Source organism: Nylanderia fulva, unplaced genomic scaffold (assembly GCF_048542155.1).
Source record: "Nylanderia fulva isolate GAGA-0341 unplaced genomic scaffold, ASM4854215v1 Scaffold2, whole genome shotgun sequence".
In the NCBI taxonomy this organism is placed as follows: domain Eukaryota; kingdom Metazoa; phylum Arthropoda; class Insecta; order Hymenoptera; family Formicidae; genus Nylanderia; species Nylanderia fulva.
The window spans coordinates 4830762-4849390 of NW_028190263.1; the positions used below are offsets into that span (position 1 = coordinate 4830762).

Consider the following 18629-nt stretch of genomic DNA (forward strand, 5'->3'; position numbering starts at 1 on the left):
TGCGCGAGGGCGCGGTAGAGAGAAAGAGATAAACCATACGGTCCTATAATTCAGGGGGTTACGAGCATTTGTACAGAGCAACGCAAACCGGGCCGCTCTTGATAAATCTAGTTAGTTTCGCTCATCGTTGATAAACATAATTGAACGGCTATCTTCTAATATCGACACGATTGGTTATCCTCGTCGATGGTATCTTATCACTCACTTTGCATCGCGCGTCGCGTGCTCAATTCGCATATATTTCCATCGTCCCTTCGCGAATCGTATATACCGATATTTTTCCACACTCGAAAAAGAATGTTCGAAAGGATCGATTATACTTCTTGACCGATCGAATTTATCGCGTTCGCTCATAACGAATTTGCGTAATGTAATATATGTCGTCGAATAATTAAGTGAAAATTAATAATTTATATCGCGCTGTATATGAATACCAGTTATGTCTCGTATTATACCGTCTTTTATGCGCATCGTATTATTATTTTGCACGCTAGGTTGTATTCTGATTTATATTAAATACCGCATTTCGTGGGATAATGCGCGGAACGTAAAACTACGAACCACTCTCATTCGTTGACTTCTTCGGTTAATTTCCATTTAATATATCGAATTTGATAATTCAATATCGATTAATACTATCATTGATTTTTCAAGTTTTATAATTATTCATAACAATGAATGGAGAAATATTGCGATAAACGGCCAATATAATATATATTCTTTCAAGGCCTGAATACTTTTCTTAGCAAAATTTTCTAGAAATAACATATTCACGGATCGTTGAAAGCTCCCGGAATAAACTAAAAATCAGACGCGTTTGTTTGCTCGGTACTAAACATTTTATTATTTCTTTATCGAATATTATGTACATTTGCAATCAATCAAACTATTTCGATTCAACGAAGAATTTTTATTCGAACGGGATTTAAAGAGCAACGAATGTTTTACTTGATACGTGCTTTATCGAGCGTATCACACGCAACTCGCATACATGCATATCGATACACCGACCAAATGCCGCCGATTATACTTGACTAATGCGTAACCTTGGTACACACGTATTAGTTACAGATGACTGCGCTAAAATACCGTAATCCGTTTAAAGCGGTCAGTAGTAAGTTTGGCCCGTTCCATTGATCAGGCGTATCGAATCGTCACGTGTTATCGATCGAATATTCGCTCGGAATATTAGCACTTCTCAAGCTTAATTGAAGGCGCAAACATATATTCCGACGTAAGGCACGATCGGTAATAATTTCGACGCGTCTCATTAAGCATCGGGCATAATCGATCGTCAAACAGCGGCCGTGTAAACACCCGGCCGAAGACGGGCGCATACATTACGCGCCTCAAGTATCGCGTATAGCACCGGACGTATCGCGTCGTAGCCGCGGGGGTGAAAGTGAGGGGGAAGTTGGTCGAGGGACCTCTTAAAATACACCCCTGGGGCGAAGTCGAGGAGAGCGGCGAACGCACGAGCGACGGAGACGGCCGATGCCAGATCGACGTCGATGTCGGCGGCGGAGTGGAGGCGGAGGGGACAAAAAAAAAAGGGAGAGAAAAAAAGGACGGAGGAAAGTGGAAAGGACGGGGGGAGGGGCGCGAGGGACAATTCTGGCGAAAAAGACGCGGGGGTCGCGGAAAAGGGTGCCGCCCCAGCGACGAATTTTCGGCTACGCGGCCATTGTGACGCGGGGGCGTGGCCGCGCAGACGCTCGAAAAGAAAAATCGACGCGGGGATGAAGAGCAGCGCGCGCGCCCCGTGACGGCGGCCTAGCGCAAAAAAAAAAAAAAAAAAAAAAAAAAAAAAAAAAGAGAGAGAAAAGAGGACGGCTAAGAGGGCCGGAAAGAGGGAGGAAAATGCGCGCGGCGGCCGGGCGAAGAGGTCGAGATTCTGCGCCGCGGCGCGGCGGACCGCGCAACCCTCTCTCGCGTTCTCTCCTTCCCGATTCTCCCCCGACGCGCGCTACCGTTTTCTCTATTTATCTCTCTGTCCCGCGTGCTCTTTCTCCGCTCGCCGACTGAACTCCCGTTCTTCCCGTCTCCCGCTCCTGCTTCGGCACCTTTCCCCTTTCGTCACGGTAACCACCCCTTTGGTGCTCCTCACGGAGTTGGCTCTCCTTCTCCGCGTTGCCGGCTGGAGTACCGGAACAGGAGCGTCGGCGCGAAGGGGTACGCGGGGAGGAAAAGGGGATTAGCGAGGAACGCAAGGAGATGTGGAGGGGGGGGGGGGACTTGGTTGTAGGAGTACGTAGAGCGAGCAGCATCAAAATTATTTTCCACCGGGCACCACCGCCGGGTACCACCCCGAAATTTCAACCCTTTAATTTCAGATGGTATGATAATTCGCGGCGATATTTCACACGAGTCTGGAACCTGGCTCAACGTGGATTTTATTGTGGCTGTAAGAGGGGGTGCACGGCACGCAAAATTTCTCGGAATGACCAAAAAGGCCCTACGAGAAGGGACGCTCGGTGAAGTTGTTAATTAATCTAGGCGTCTGGGCCGTGCTCTCGTGGTCGACCGATCTCGCCCTACGTCAAATTGAATACGCCTTTTCGGTGCGTCGTGAATGTCGGAGATAAACGGACCGAGCGAGAAAGTTCTTCTCTCTCTATCCGTTACGATTCCAGATATAACGCGTATACGTTTCATTATTCCGAAATTATTCATTTCGCTGATAAATGTTTCTTCAAAGAAAGCAAATTGCTAAACCTAAACGATAGGATATTGTAATTAACGCGAAATGTTTTGTTGCAAAGGCTTTTAGCGATAAACAGCCGAAAATTGGTGATTTTCCAAGAGACGTGCAACGTAAAAGCGGTAACCAAACAATATTGTAATGATTCATGCAGAATATTAGTATGTAACGCGAATAATAATTTCACTCCTATACTATGTTGTAATTATTAGATCTTGCGGCGGTTATTCATGATTTCATTTGAAATTCATCGTAATAGTAACAATAGTAAAATTTGCTAAAAGGCTTTCCAGAGAGGGAAAGAGAGAACGAGAGAGAGAGAGAGAGAGCGCGCGCGAAGAGAGCAGAGCATACTATTATAACATAATTCATAGAATAATTATTAAAATTGCAGTAAATATGCTCTATCGAGATATATGACAATCCGACCAATAAATATTATTTTGTTAATATCAAAGTCGCGAATGAGTTGCAATATCATATCGGGATTTAATATTTTTTTATAGATTTTTTCAACGGAAACACAAGCGGGACTATATGTCATTAAACACTCGAAATATATTTAAATCGATTAAAATAGAGAGGAAAATAATTAACAACGTTTCTAGGAAGACACGGTTATTGAACGAATAAATGTTTATCATATATCGGAACAGTTCTCTTCAAATATAAGCAATAATTTGTGAAACCTCCGATTATACAAGTATATCAAAGATTCTATGTATAATTTTTTTATCCGCGTCGGGCCCAAGACGTCCGAATTTAAATCGTCAGAATTGTAAGAATTCGTAAAACTGCAAAGAATAAAAGGAAACTATATACACACTCTTTCCGCATTTAAAATGTGTTGGTGCGGTAATTCCTTTTAATTGTGCTTTCTTACACCTTCTACGGTAAAGCGTAACAAGTGCGAGAAAGGGAACGTGGAGTGAGAAGAACAAATAATAAAAGACGGAGGAAAAAGAATAAAAGTTCCAACTTAAAAAGAGGGAAACCTATGTTTTAAAGGGCGTTTCTTTAGGATAATCTCAAAGTCAGCCGCGATAGCTAACCCCCGGACGAGCTATAGGCGACCGCGCAAATGGGCTAAATACCCTCGCGTGTTTCAGCATCCATGGGGGTGTCGTGGGTGCCGGTTATCGGATGGGTGAGGCAGGGCGAAGGGAGGGTCAGCGTGTCGAGAAGCACCCAGGACTTTATCCCCCCAACAGTGCAAAGCGGCGCAATTTTGTTTTCGGGGGAGGACGGAAGGTATATACGGTCGAGGTCGGTCGAGGATGGGCGAAGGGTTGCGGTGGGAGACGTTGGAAAAGGATCAGGAACCGCGGGTCGGGTGGAAGAAGAGGGCGAGAGAGGCGGCAATTTTTTAAAATTAAGGCTGTTAAACCTAATCTCCAGGTGTGCAGGCGCAAGCGCGTAGAAGTCGTAAAAATTCTCGTACGCCGTATCTCTCTCTCTCTCTCTCTCCCGCGTACCTGCCGTTTTCCACGCACCCTTCCTGCCTGCGCCTTTCGCGCGACGTCCCTTGCCGGTTAAATTGCCGCACGAAACGTTCTTAATGTCCAACCACGGCGACCTCCGTCTTTCTCTCTCTCTCTCTCTCTCCATTCTCCTCTTTCACCTCCTTCCCTTCTCTCCTCATCGTTCATACAACTATTTCTCTTTCTCCGCAGTCTATCCGTCGGTCTTTCTCCTGTTTTGTACTTTTGCGGACCTTTCTCCCGCTTTCCTCCCTCCGTCTCGCCTCGCGGTCTGTTTTCCGAGGGTCGCTTTTCCCTCTTTTGTTTTTCCGCGAGACTCCCACCGCCCCACCAACTTCATCGTGGACGCGCGAACAACCGCGATGGTCGCCGCGACGCTCGTCATCATGCGCGAAAGAAGCGCCCAATGTCGGATTACGAGCATCGCGGTTGCGACGCGATAAATGCACGAATTATGCTATATATATATATATATCGCGACGTTTATCAGACATCAGATTTTTGTTAGTTGGAAACGCGCGTATAAAACGCGAACCTTCAATTTTGCGCGCTCATCGAAGCGATCGACTGCAGAGACGCGTCTGACCAATCGTCGACTACTTCTACTGATTCGTAGAAAAATACAGAAAAACTGTATATCGCGAGTTAAATATATATATTAATAATTTTCTATCGGCTTCTATTTTTCAAATAACTGTATATAATGGATTTAAAAAGCGAGAAACCCTTCTTTTTTTTTTTTTTTTTTTGCTTCCTCCCTTGAAATTTGGAATCGGTAAAAAAATTAAGCATTTGTTCTCTCCTTGTGAATAAACACTGGAATTCATTTGCAATTTTATTTAATATAAAAATTAATCATGCTCCTCCCGGAAAAAATCCTGCGGACGTCCATGAATTCTTCGTCACATAAATTTATATTTTAATTATCCCATATAATTATCTATATCAAATATCTATGTGTAATAAATTAGTTTTATCGTATATATAAATTTTTAGTTATTATGCCTTCTGTATAGGCAAATCAAGGCGTGACCAAGTCATTTCGTTCACGTCAAAAAGAGAAAGAAAAAGGATTGCATGCGTGTTGCCCGATTAATCCGAAGTGCGCGCGTGCGAGCGAGGTATTTGACTCGGCAAACTCGATAAATTAGCGATATTACGCATATGCAGTATATCGGAACGACCTTTGAAACGGCGCTGTCTGCAAATCGCGACGGCGTTTGCTTTCAAACGTCGCGGCAAGGCGTTATTGATTTTGAGCTGCGGCAATTATCGTTTCGATTGCAAGCATCGTACGCGGACACTCTCCTCTCTTCTCCGAGAGTTTATCTTTCTCGCGCGCGCGTTATTTTTATTTTCAAGAGGAAACGCAACGCAATCTCCTTATTTATACGCACACACACACTCTCTCTCTCTCTCTCTCTCTCTCTCTCTCTCTGCATAGAAATCTATATAGATTATCCCAAACCCAAGTTCCGTCACAATTACTGGTCCATTATCGGAGACCGACAGGCGCCAATTTCGGCGTCGAACTGCGTCTGTCCGCGAATATCCGAAAAGTTGGTGCTGTTTCCGCTCCGCGTGTCACGGTGATGCGGGTGGCGCATTTTTAAATCGACGACCGTCCGAGAGAACTCGGGCGGGAATAAACATCGCGGAATCGACGAGAAGCGCACATCCGTTTGTTTACGCTCGCCATGCGGAATTTCACTTTAACGATTTCCAGTATTGACACAGAACGGATATATCCATCTTGATGTGATGTCCTTCTTAAGATTTAACGAAAGACAGATTGAGAACACCTTTACGATTATTATTTTATCGATTTTCGGTAAGCGTTAAATATTTTATTTATATTTTACAACCACCCAGAGAGGGAATGCGCGTGTGTATCCATGTGTTTGCTCTCCGGTGTTTCTACCTCGAAATTCTTTCTCGATATATTGACAGAGAGAAAGTTATGATACTGTATGACTACTTTCTCAATATACAAAATCTGTTTCCAAACTATTACATATTCTCTCAATTATGAATATTTCGACTAATCCGAATTCGATTTTTTCTAAACAGTGATCTTATGGCGTAAACATAATTACTATAATTATGTTTATATGCTATATAATTATTACAAATAACTTATTTATCTTTTAGTATGTAAATATTACAGTTTAAATGTTGTCGATCTATTATTGAGAAAAATTCAATTTAATCTCGGCTAATATAAAATATATTTTAAAATCGGGTGAAAAAAAAAAAAACAAAAAAAATTATCATCTATTTACATGCTTGGAGCTTAATCGTTAAAAATTTATAATTCCCGATATTAAACATCTCTGTTACATTATTGATTTTTTTATATTAAAGAATCTACCGTTTCTTCTAGTTTAAATTTCAACTTTTGTACTGTGTGTGTGTGGGGTGAGGTAATTGCTCTTAATAATAGTTCTTAAATATTCTATAAACGGGTTTTCTCGCGTATATTGCGCAGTATATTTTGGTGCTGACGAGCGGCGGATTCGCGCGTTTCTACGTTATCCATCATTATAACGAGCTTAATGGCCCGCGATCGTTATCGCAGTAATTCGACGACTTTTGATCAATACTTCGCGTTAGTGATGATTTTGAAACTTCCATATGACCACCGTGCGCCGACCATCGTCAAGTATCGCCGCGACTGTTTGACGTCGATCCGTCGGCGCTTCTCACCTTTTCTTTTTTGAATCGTTATTCGCCGCATTCTGCATCTACCTGTGAACGTCAGTGACTCTCAATTGCCGTAATAGGATCGATCGCGGAATCCGAATTTTAAGTCTCGAATTATTCGCGAGCGAATTATCAGCGAGCGTAATCGTATAAGCATAATTATATACACATTGTATTGTAAAATCATGAAAATGCACATTCTTAAAAAAAATAAAATTACGTGAAACTATAATCCAGATCAACAATTTATAATTTTTATATTCTCATAAATGTTTCATGTTGATGAAGAATAATTTATTTATCCTATTCTAATTATTTCGTTTACATTTTCATCAATTATATCATCTGTATTATTTAGAAAATTGTAACATTATTTGCAATAATTGTGACGTTTATTTCTCGGAATATTAACGCTGTGATTGAATCTGCATACTTGTCTATTATTAATGACGAAGTGCATTTCTCGTAAATGAATAAAAAAGAATGATTTCAACGCGGTTACTTGTACGCGTGATTGTCGCTGGCGCTGATATTTGCGATATTACTACTTACTGCCGCCCATTCTCCGGCTGCTTTGAATCCCGTCATAAATGCATTTTACATTGGTCGCCTGCTCATTAAATTACGCGTAAGTCTTTTTTTTTTATTCTTTCGACCGCGATTGTCCTCGAATTGCGTGCGTTGACAAATTGCATCCTTGAGAACCTCTGATTGCGCGTGACTTAATGGGGGAGACTTTGCCAGTATTTTATTGAGTTACTAAATTATAACGGAAGCGCAGCAATTTGAATCTATCCTCGTCCGTTTTTAATGAGACGGCTTGATCGTATTTTGTCGAGGAATTGAGATAAATATTCGTCAAGATTGTAACGGCGCGGCGTCCGTCGCGCTAAAAAAATAATAACATTTGCAGGATAAATAGAAGGAGGCGGATAATGAAGAAATAAATGAAACGTGACACTCGATCCAGCACCGTGAATTTTTCAAAACCGTTTAAAAGCATTTCGCTGCAAGTCGGAAGTAGCTGTGTGTGCACTTGCGCGTCGCGTCTTGGTATTGGCAAAAATTGAATAATACAACGACCAGTATATAACGGCTATATTGCACAGAATTTTCAGCGAGAAACTTTTTTCGCCGGAATTAAAGAAATGTGATATTCTTTCCCGACATTTATTATTAAACCGTTCATCTTTTATTAACGATATTAATTCTAAACTTTTTGAAATTAAAGTAAACTTATATAGTGCTTGATATATAAAACTATTGGATAAAAATTTCAATTCCGTTTAAAAAAAAAAAAAAAAAAAGAAAGATGAGACGAATAATGTGAGATATCGTGTAATGGATGAATTAAATCTAATTATACGATACAATTATATTAATGAAAATATGGGAGAATTTCTAATTCCGTTCCTTCCGTAGCTTAGGGGCAAAGGATCTCGCTGATCTCGCGTACTAGTATCGAAGTCTCCGAGCAACCCCTCGTCGAGGAGAACGACTAACGCGCCACGCAGCGGAGGGTGTTGGTCGCGTTCCTTTCTCGATCGGCAAGGTAGGGTATCAACCCTCGTTGCCAACCCTCTCGAGGGGCCCGGGGTTACCGACGTTATGCATCGGCGAACGCGGCGCGGCCATCTTGGAAAAACGAAAGCGGGCGACGCGGCGACGTACGAAAAACAAAATGAAAGCGCTTGCGCCGCCGCACCGGTATTGAGCGAGGCCCCCGGCGCCTTTTTGCATTTTCATCCCCTTCCCCCCTCGCCCACCCACCACGCACCCTTCTCGCTCTCCTCGCCCTTCGGGCCCTCGAATCGCTATTGCCCCTCGCTGCGCTCCCTCGGTTATATCCCTCCACGCTCACCAGCCACGCTACTCCTTCTCACCCTCGTCAACCCTCTTCCTCCTTCTCGTCCTCCATCAAGCGCGAGACTCCGACGTTTCTGCCGCCTTCAACCCCTCTCGCTTGGCCATCGCCATGGCCGTTTACTTTTTTTTTTTTGCATTTCAACACGTTTTTAAACGAACGCAAAAATAAATACCTGCATCTTGATTGGATCAAGGTCCCGCCGTCGATCGGTTTCGACCGATTTTACCCGGAGACGTCGATTAAAACGCCGTTTTTCGCTCTATAAATAAAAGCGCGAGCGACTTTGACGGTCGGGATCGAAGATTTTGGTAAACGAGACAGCTGTTTCCTTCGGGATCGATTGCTTCTGCGAATAGAAAGACTCCACTTCGTCGCGACAGACAGGGGTGAGACGATGCGAACGGATAGTTGCGTGGCGCCCTCTTTTCCGAGGAACACGTCTAACGAGTGGAGCGAACCGACGAAATTGTTGTATCGATTTAACGGCACGACAAGCCTGTTGTACATTCTATTTGCGCTATTGACGAATTTGCGCTGTAACTGAGTTACGACGAGTGTCCTCGGGTAACATTAGCGTGATAGAAAACAGATTGCCAAGCATACCAGTTTCGCCATGCCGGTTGCAGGAGAAATGTATACAATAATGTGTCTGCGCTATGCAGAAATACATATGTTGACATCGCGTGTTCCTTAATTAGCTATATTTATAGATACTAGGATACGTCTGATAACGTATAAATAACAGCGATGCCAGCAACCCCTTCTGTAATGTCATATACAATATATTCAGATTTATATTTTTATTTCGACAGCAGACTCTTAAAATCCATTTTCGCCGATCGGTTTCGTATTTGATATCGCGAAGCGGAAAATGTCCTTTGTGTGTGTGTGTGTGTGTGTGTGTGTGTGTGTGCAAATATATATATATAAATGCTACAATTTCGACCACGGTATGACAAAAAAACATGCGGTGATCAAATATCTCGTGATTTAGAAGTAGATAAAACAATTGATTTAGAAGTAGATAAAACAATTGATTTCCTACAAAATAATAAATATTTATAGTTCAATTATAAAATACGATTAATGTGTGTGTTTCCATGTGTGATTGAAATAATAAAAATATGTTTTTGCAATATGCGCGAGGGGAAAATTGAGTATTAAATAGAATAGATCGCGTCGAGTTGATTTTCCAGAGAAGTTGGAGAAAAATTAGTAAGGGAACTCAATTTTCGCAGCTTTGACATTTTTTTTCCTCGAGAGCGAGAGCTGAAGTCTAAAGTCGTTTATTGCCGCAGCAGTCTCAAGTAGCCTGACGTTCTGTCGTTTTTCCCCGAGGGGCAGACGAAAGAATATGACACGGGGACAAGCCGCGGGAGTAATATGTGTATTTTATAATGCACGGCGCGCCGGGGTCGGAGGAGGAGGGAAGGAAGAAGGAGGATGGAGCGAGGAAATGTTTTCGTGGTACCCGCGGGGGCGGCAAAAGTCGGCGGTCTCCCTTAATAATCTCACATTCTTAAGCACGCCGACTTAATTTGCATTTTAACCGCGCGGCTGAAAAAAAAAGAGTTCCGCGTCGTTTTCAGAGACGTCGTCGTCGTCGTCGTCGTCGTCGTCGACGGTTTATCCGCCCGGATAGGTGAACTTATCGCACGTCAGAAGGGCATGAATTTTTATTTCTCGTGTCACCGGAGAGAGAGAGAGAGAGAGAGAGAGATAGCGCGGCAATCTGTCTTTCTCTCGCGCCCTCCAAAGTAGGAATGCAGATCTCCGGTGATCTCGGGTTGACCGGTTCTCTCTCGATGTCAGGAGTAATAAAAGGATTATCCGTTCTCGGTGCGCTGAGCAAATACCCTGGATTTCCGACTGAGAAAGTCGATTGCGAATTTTCGTTGTCTTTTTACATGCAGATCCGGTATCTCGTTGGAAACGATAATTAATCTCATCTTATCTTATCGACGTAACAGATTGAATTTGATCAAATTTCACAATTTTTTTGTTTATAATGTGTCGAAAATCGTCAATTAAAAAACAGTCAAAGAAGAATTTTCTTTTTACTTAATAATATTTAATAAACTACAACCAAAAATCGATGATAGAAGGTGATATTATGAGAATTATCAGAACGATCGTAATAAACGATCTACTTAAAATAATCACATTTGAAAGAATACGTTTGTTAAAAGTCATAGATGTCTTTACCACTCTCTCCTTTGTGCGAATCACAAAAGAACATATTATACAAATAATCTTGTAAGACGTTTTCACGACGATCTCTCTTAATACTCTTTTACGAGCTGCTGCGTCCCCTTCGAGACCTACGTTTTATTAAGGGTCGTTACTCCTACTACGTTCATGTACATACGCTTATCCGTTTGCAAATGCGTTAGTGTGTTGGATCCCCACCATACTTGGACGGAACCCCACTCCCATTCCTTTCCTAGCCCTTTCGTAGAATATAGTGGTGGGGCTCGATTAGATGCATAGGGGAGGTTAGATGAAAGTTTAGATGAAAGTTTAGATCACGGTCTACAGGGTGCGTCAACTCTGCAACGTATGGGGATTTATACATTTTATGAGATTGTACGTATTAGGTATTGTAGCTTAATGTAAGGGATAATCTTATTTTTTTTTCTTGCAATTGTAATATTTAATAGCATTTAATCGAATTATAAGTTGGTTTTAAATTTTTTTTTACGCTGCTTAAAGTACTTTTTTGCAAAGATAGTCACACTTGCATAATTTATCCGTGACGTTTAACACGAGCGTATTGAATTATTTAAATATTCCAAATAAAGAATAGTCTATTTAAATCAAGACGAAAAGATTTGTCACGTTGATCGAATGTTTTACTTATTTAACTCTGTTTACTAAAAACATTTGATCAACGCGACAAATCTTTTTGTCTTGATTTAAATAGACTATTCTTATATACGTATATGTATATCGATATTGTCGGACCTTCGAAGAAACGAATGGAAGGCGCGAATTGTTGTTTGCGCGTAATAAAAAAGCTATTATCGTTACCTTTAGCGCGATTACTAAAGGCAAACGGCTGCGGTTTTCTACACGCAGCGGCGCCATCAATTATCCTAATAACGCTATTTAATCACGAGCAATTACTTGGATATATGCATTTCGGTGTACTGGCGGAGCATACACTGCTGCGCGACGCGGCATTAGAAATCCTTAGAGCTTAAAAGGGCAACAATGCGGCGGAACATATAGAGCGACTGTTTCTCGGAGAAACCACTCAAAGGGTTTACAAAAGCCCATAACCAGCCAGCGCGAGCTTGACTGCAGAGAGAACGCGAATAAATGCATCGCAGTAATTATCAGGGAACGGGACAAGTGAGTAACAACGCTACGCGTAGTTCTAACAAACTTTCGCATTTAATTATATGCCCTGTCTCTTGCGATCGCGATTGCGCCGCTCGCCGGGATAAATGGGCCGCGATAGGGCGTTAAAAATGCCGAAGATTAAAAGCGATATTATATATATATATATATATATTTAATACGTCCGCGACGAATACTTCCGCAGCGTCATATCGATCTCCGCCAAACGAGTTTTATCCTCGATCGATTATATCGAACGCGAGACGGAAGCGCAAAGGAAGAGCGAAGGGAGGCTCGAGAGACACACCTAGCGGCTCTCGAAATTTCGCAAAAAAGCATCTCCCTTTTCCCGTGCATATCTCTAGCGCGCGGCTGCGCCGACGTTGCATCGCGCATTATTTAATGGACGGTTTTTCGCTTTGTTCGGCCGACTCATTAACCGCGGGGCCTCCCGATTGTACTTTGCGCCCGTTCTCCGCTGCACCGGAGAATCGTGGCTCGTTGTTCCGGGAGGGTAGGAGAGAACGAGAGAGAGAGAGAGAGAGAGAGAGGGCGTGAGGGAAGGGGGAGACGTCGCCGGGGGGACGTGCAGTCGCGTCGTTGCATAATGAACAGGACGCCGGCACCCCCAGGCCCCCGTTTCTGCCTTCACCGAAACCCCCTTGTCTCCCCGTAGGCGCCTCACTCGCGCGTCCTCATCCCCGTCCTTTCGTTTCTCTCCCCCTCGACTCCAGCCCTCATCAACCTATTATTTCTCCGTATTACGTTACGTCGCGTTACGTTACGTGCTGCGTCGCTGTTCGAGACTCGGCGGAACGGCAAAAATGATGATACCTTCTCCGAGAAACAGGAGCACGAGATCGCCACGGGAATGTTCCCGTTCTTGTTTCGCCGGTTTCTTGTTTCCGATCGGATCACGAGTGCGTACATCTTAGCGCTCTCGCGACAAATTTCGTCGATCGTATCGAATCTATCGATATCATCTGGATTGAGAAAGTAATCTCGTGGGTAGAGATTTTGAAGAAACATCATCGAAGAGTGCGTACGCATTCTTCCGAATTCATCTCTATTTTTATGTGTAACGCGCGCAGAACTAATTAACGGACGGCGTTGTATGCATTGCCAGGCAACGATAGAAAGTTACCTGGAAAACTCGCTAAAGCGAATCTAGACGGTCTTTTTATAGCGGCCCCTCTCTCGCTACCCTCCTATCCGCGCCGTGTATCCCAATTTAGCACTCCCTTTTCTTCGCTCTCATTGAAACGTTGGACAGACATCCGTGGATTAATGCAACGTTTCGTGACGTCGGCCAGCACATAGCGGGTAATACGATAGTGAAATTTTAATACCGTGGCGCATTTTTTCCCCGGCTACGAACCTTCCCGCGTAGTGTAGGTATTATCCGCTTTTTCAAAAAATATTTTATGCGCGGCACGATTTCGCCGTAATGCGGACGCGTGTAAAACAATTACGTCCAAGTTAAATAATCAAGGGACATCTTGAAAAGGAAGATTCTTCGGCATTAAAGTGTCTCTGTCGACAGGAAATATGCGAATCTCGAATTTCGTTCGTCAGCTTCACGGTTTTTTTTTTTTTTTTTTTTTTTTTTTTTTTTTCAAATAAGAAGATGATCTTTTTTTTGTTTCAGACTAATTTTGCTGAGCTGAATTTTCTCGAAAACTACCCCTCGCGACTAAAACTCGTCTCGGAACAGAGCAGAAACGCGCTGGTCGATTCGACTGCGACCATGAAACGACGTTTCCGGTTTTCCGGGGCGTTGTTCCGGTTGAATTTGGAAAGAGGACTGTACGATGAGGATAGAGAACGCAACTTTACAACATGGACAGACACGTACAGGCATGACAGGGTGCTGCCCTCTGCGAGCTAAAATTAGAGGGTGCTGTCCGAAGTTCTCCGCTACACGTTTGCATTTCCTATGCACTATTTCCCACGTGTAGGTGCGTACAGTCCCGCGCGAAACCCATCCCGCTTGATATCGGTCGATGCGCGCGTACAGAATTTATCAGCTTATCGCCGATTGATTTATTGCGCGCAAGGAGAGCAAAAAAATGCGTCGAACCCATGAATGAAACTGTTTTCGCTGGTTCTGCCGCACACGTTTACGCGCGCGCGCGCGCGCACACCCAACGTTTCGCCGCGACTTTTTATTCGACGATATTTTATGAAAGCGGTTTGTTAACGCGGCGCAATAGTCGGCAAGTATTTTTTCGGTGGTGCTGCTGTGTATGCGTGATACGCGTTCTGTTATTATTTCAACTTCCACTGACTTGCGGTAGACTGATTGCCGTTCGAAGATTTTAATGCTAGATAATGACGCATGCATCTGTCAAAGTTTGATTAATCAAAATACTAATCTATTATGTTAATTGTTACTGCACTGTTGTGTTATAGTTGCACAAACGAAATAATTGAAAAGAAAATTTGAAAAAACTTATCTGTTTTTAATTATATTCTTTGTACTCGTGAAAAAATATTATCCTATCAAACACCAGATACGTATAATCCATCATAAGAGATATTAGATAATCCAAATAGTCGTCATAGGACGTTTCCAAATAGAATATTAATTTGGCCTGGTCTTTTCTCGTAAATCTGTAGCTGTCGCGAAAAAAGAAAAAAGAGTCGGCTATTTTTAAATCACTGTATAAAATCTAGGACGATACATCGTTACCCTCTCAGGATGACCTCGACGACGAGATCACCCTCGAAAATCGTGTCTCGCGATCGCGAACGATTTTCACGGAGGACTGTACGCGCGTACTCTCTCTCTAGAGGCATTAGACGTAGTGTATCGGCGGCCGTGCTCGTGCGCGAGTATTAGACACCATGCCCGCAGCTCATTTGCCAACTCCGGCAAATTTACCAAATTTAAATGCAAAATCGGCCGGTGCTCCGCCGGTTCGATGGAGGCGCGAGCGAGATGAACACAGAGGATATGAGAGACAGAAAGATAGATATAGAAACGAGAAGCGAACGTGCGAGCGAGAAAGGGTGGTCGAGGAGTGGCGAGGGTAGATGGAGAGGAAGCGCGCGCGGAACGAAGACAGAGAGAGAGAGAGGAGCGAGAGCGGAATATAGATAGATAGAGGTACGATAGTGATGGCGAGAGGGTGGATGCAAGAGGAATCGAGAGAGACAGAGACAGCGAGATCGTGGTAGGAAACTCAAATGGTCGCAATGGTACGGTATAGTAGTCGCCTGGTTGTCAGGCGCAGCATGCGATTGGTTCGCCTCGACCGTGTGTGTCTCTACTTCTCTCTCAGCACAGCGTGTCCGTATCCGCTATCGTCTCCTCTTTCTTTCGCGACGTCGTATTTACTACTTTCCGCCTGCATCTCATTTCGTTATACCCTTATACGCCTGATGTCTTCGACTTTTCTCGCTTCGAGGAGATCGGCGAGGGTCGAGAGCGGTGGAAAGGAAGGAGAGTGCGGACTATAATGCATCCATCTGGAAAAGAGAGTTCGCACCTTCTTTTTAATACCGGAAGTTTAAATAGTTAAGCGCCCCGTGGCCCTTTTTTTTTTTTTTTTGGTCTTGTCACGCCGCAGCAATTTGCGCTGTGTACGCTACGTTGCAGCGGCAATGAAGTGGCCTATATGGTAGAGGTACATATTTATCCGTATATCCTCTTGATCGAGATATTAAATGAATGCGATAGATATTAATTCGATGACTGCAGAATCAATGAATACTTCTCGCACCTTTTGAATCGTTCCACTGTAATAAATTATATATGATAAATTGGAGTTGTTTTGATATATTGGAAAATAATGCGCGCGGTACCATAATATTTTTAACGACAAAAATTACAATAATTAAGGATAATTTTCTAGTTATTTAAAAATGACTATTAAACGCGTTATAGCATTATCTCTTTTTAAACGGGTTTAACAAATATTAATTTCATTATAATCGCGAAAATTACATCTTTATCACATTTACTCCGCGTTAACAGCTTTATGTATGTATATCTGAATTTAATACACGTTTCCAAGTATTTTTTCTTAATCGTTGTCGAGATAAAAAAATGTGCGCAAAAAAGTTTCCTTTGCACATCTTACATGCATATGATTCTCGGGACTCGATCGCAGATCGAGCGACGTTAATTCCGGAGGATCTAAATTCTCAGAGAAAATCGGCCCGCACGCTAAAATCGTCGATCAATGTCTCACCCCCGCCGCGCCCACACTCATCCGGGCAAGCCTTCCATCCCTGAACAGAGGGGGGGGGGGAGGGTACCACCGTCGATCGCTCGTCGTCACGCGGGCACACACAGCCAAAGGGTTGCCAATTATTATTCGCGGTACACTTCGCACCGTTTTGTTGTTCATCGGCAGCGTCGTTTATTATTCATCGTTCATCGTATTACGGTGCCCGTTACAACGCGCAGTTACAACACGACGACGGCCAGAATACGCTGGGCGGCGCGTTGTTTCGCATAGCGTACAGCGTTACGCCAACGTTACGAATGGCACGGAGGGCGAAAGCGCGCCTACACTCGCTTATACCCTCGTGTGCTTTCTGTACTTTTGCGCTCGCTCGCTCGCTCGCTCGTACCTACATACGTTCGTTCGTTCGTTCGTTCGTCGTTCCTGCGTGTACACACACGCGTGTGCGCGTGTCAGTACACCGCGTGTACGCTCGTCAAAATACAAAGTGAACACGAGTCCCGCCATGGGGACGTTTATTGTGCACTCGTACGTTGTTTTATCGGCGTTACATTACGCGATAGTTTTCAGCATACTCGTTCCCCCCTTCCCCCTCCGGCGCTTCTTTTAATAATGCGCATTACGATAATATCCCTTTGTGGCTCGGCGGGCGGTGGTGGTTTTGATATTTATATACGTTCGACGTCGGGCTCGCGAGATGTATAAAATTCGCCGATTGCACGCCTCTTACTCGGCGATAATTATTTTGTAATTAAGCCGTCCCGATATAGCTATATCGGATGGCTGGCTGATGTAGAGCGCGGCTTAATCCGTACTTCTGAAGAAATTTCCGCGATACGTATTTATTATTATATTTCGATATTACACGCGCGTGTGTCACTAAACAGAAAAATTAATTACACATCGGCGGGCCGCGAACGTTTACGCGCGTGTGAATTTTAATTAAAACGAAGAAGCGCAAATATTTGCGGAATCCACCTTTTTTTTGGCGCCCGAGACGTTCTCACATGTACTAATTTAACAAGATTCAGGATGTCAATGTAAATAAATGTCAATGTTCACATTGTTTGCTTTCAGCATACATGAAATATTTTTGATATATGTTAATTTCTTTCTGTTACTGACGTGCGCGATATATCGAAATCTATATCTGTTGCGTTCGTTGTGCGTATATAAAATTTATATAATTGATTCGAAGGTCACTGATTTGCGCTCTGTCGTATAGAAAATTATTAAATCGGCGTTCACTGGTAGCGGATAAAGAATTGTACGAGGAAAAAATGTGAAATGTTTTTAAGAGGATAAGATAAGATAAATAGAGAATATTAATTGCAATATTTGATTTATGTGACAAATATCGCTCATCGTTTTTTATACGTATACATATACATATACATTTATACGAATATTTTTACTACACTAATTATAATAGGTATTAATCATATTTATAATTTTGAAAGTTGCAAAATGTTGCACTTACGATAAATGTCGTCCACGTACACTAGCTTGTAATTATATCCGACCACAAATGCAAAGTGCGAACGTTATAAGGATTCGTAATTCAAGAAATGCGTGTACTTAAATTTGGAGTCAGTCTCGCCCAGTAAATTCTGAGCGGAATAATGAGGACGAATGTCGCCAGCACATATAACTGGAAAGAGAGAAAAATCTTGGACGACCAAACTTTGGTATTAATAGGGGAAATCCGGAATGTCTCCGACACTGAGAATATATCTCCCTGCCCCTCTTTTGCGCTTTTTCGTTCCAGTGATGTAATTTTAAATTGCCGCGAAATTTATGGAATCCGACTTCTACATTCTTTTATTTCTCTCTCTCTCTCTCTCTCTCACGCTATATGATTGTACATACATATTAAGTCCATAAAATAATAAGCAACCTGAAACTTTCGCTTTTCGGGAAATGTTCGTAAAATGCAATGCACGAAAAGTGCGTTTGAAAATTTCAGGCGTATAGAATACAACAGGATGACCTCTGCATTCGGAAACGTACTGCGGAGCGGTTTTTACAATTTTGTGCATGAAATTTTTAAACGTTCGTTATCGTAGATATACTACGAATTTGGATTATATATATATATTTTTTTTTCCCCATTCTCCCTTTTTTCCCCGCTATTAATATCGACGAGAAAAATAATAAATATTTGTTCCTCAAGGAAATCATCTTTCGTATATTGTAAATAAACCTGTCTTTTACTCTGGCGATTTTTTCGCGTCAACACGGGCGACTTTTAAAAATGTCTCCGGACCCCATTTGCCGAACAAAGTAATTTAACACGAATTAACATAAATCACTCAAGTTTCGTTCGTGGTTATTCGCTCGCT

General features: G+C 42.7%; 1 protein-coding gene across 3 annotated transcripts in view; it reads left to right on the forward strand.

The window, feature by feature from the left end:
* LOC114942940 (pancreatic lipase-related protein 2-like) overlaps positions 1–18629 on the forward strand; it is a 192246-nt gene that overhangs the window by 142391 nt on the left and 31226 nt on the right. Inside the window, exon 1 of one of the 3 annotated variants that reach the window (XM_029318433.2) lies at positions 13752–14052. The exons of the other annotated variants lie outside the window; for them this stretch is intronic. Within the exon in view, the coding sequence (XP_029174266.2) occupies positions 14031–14052 (22 nt within the window). The 5' untranslated portion in view covers positions 13752–14030. Of the gene's footprint in view, positions 1–13751; positions 14053–18629 lie in introns of those variants that run through there. 3 annotated transcript variants of the gene reach the window in all.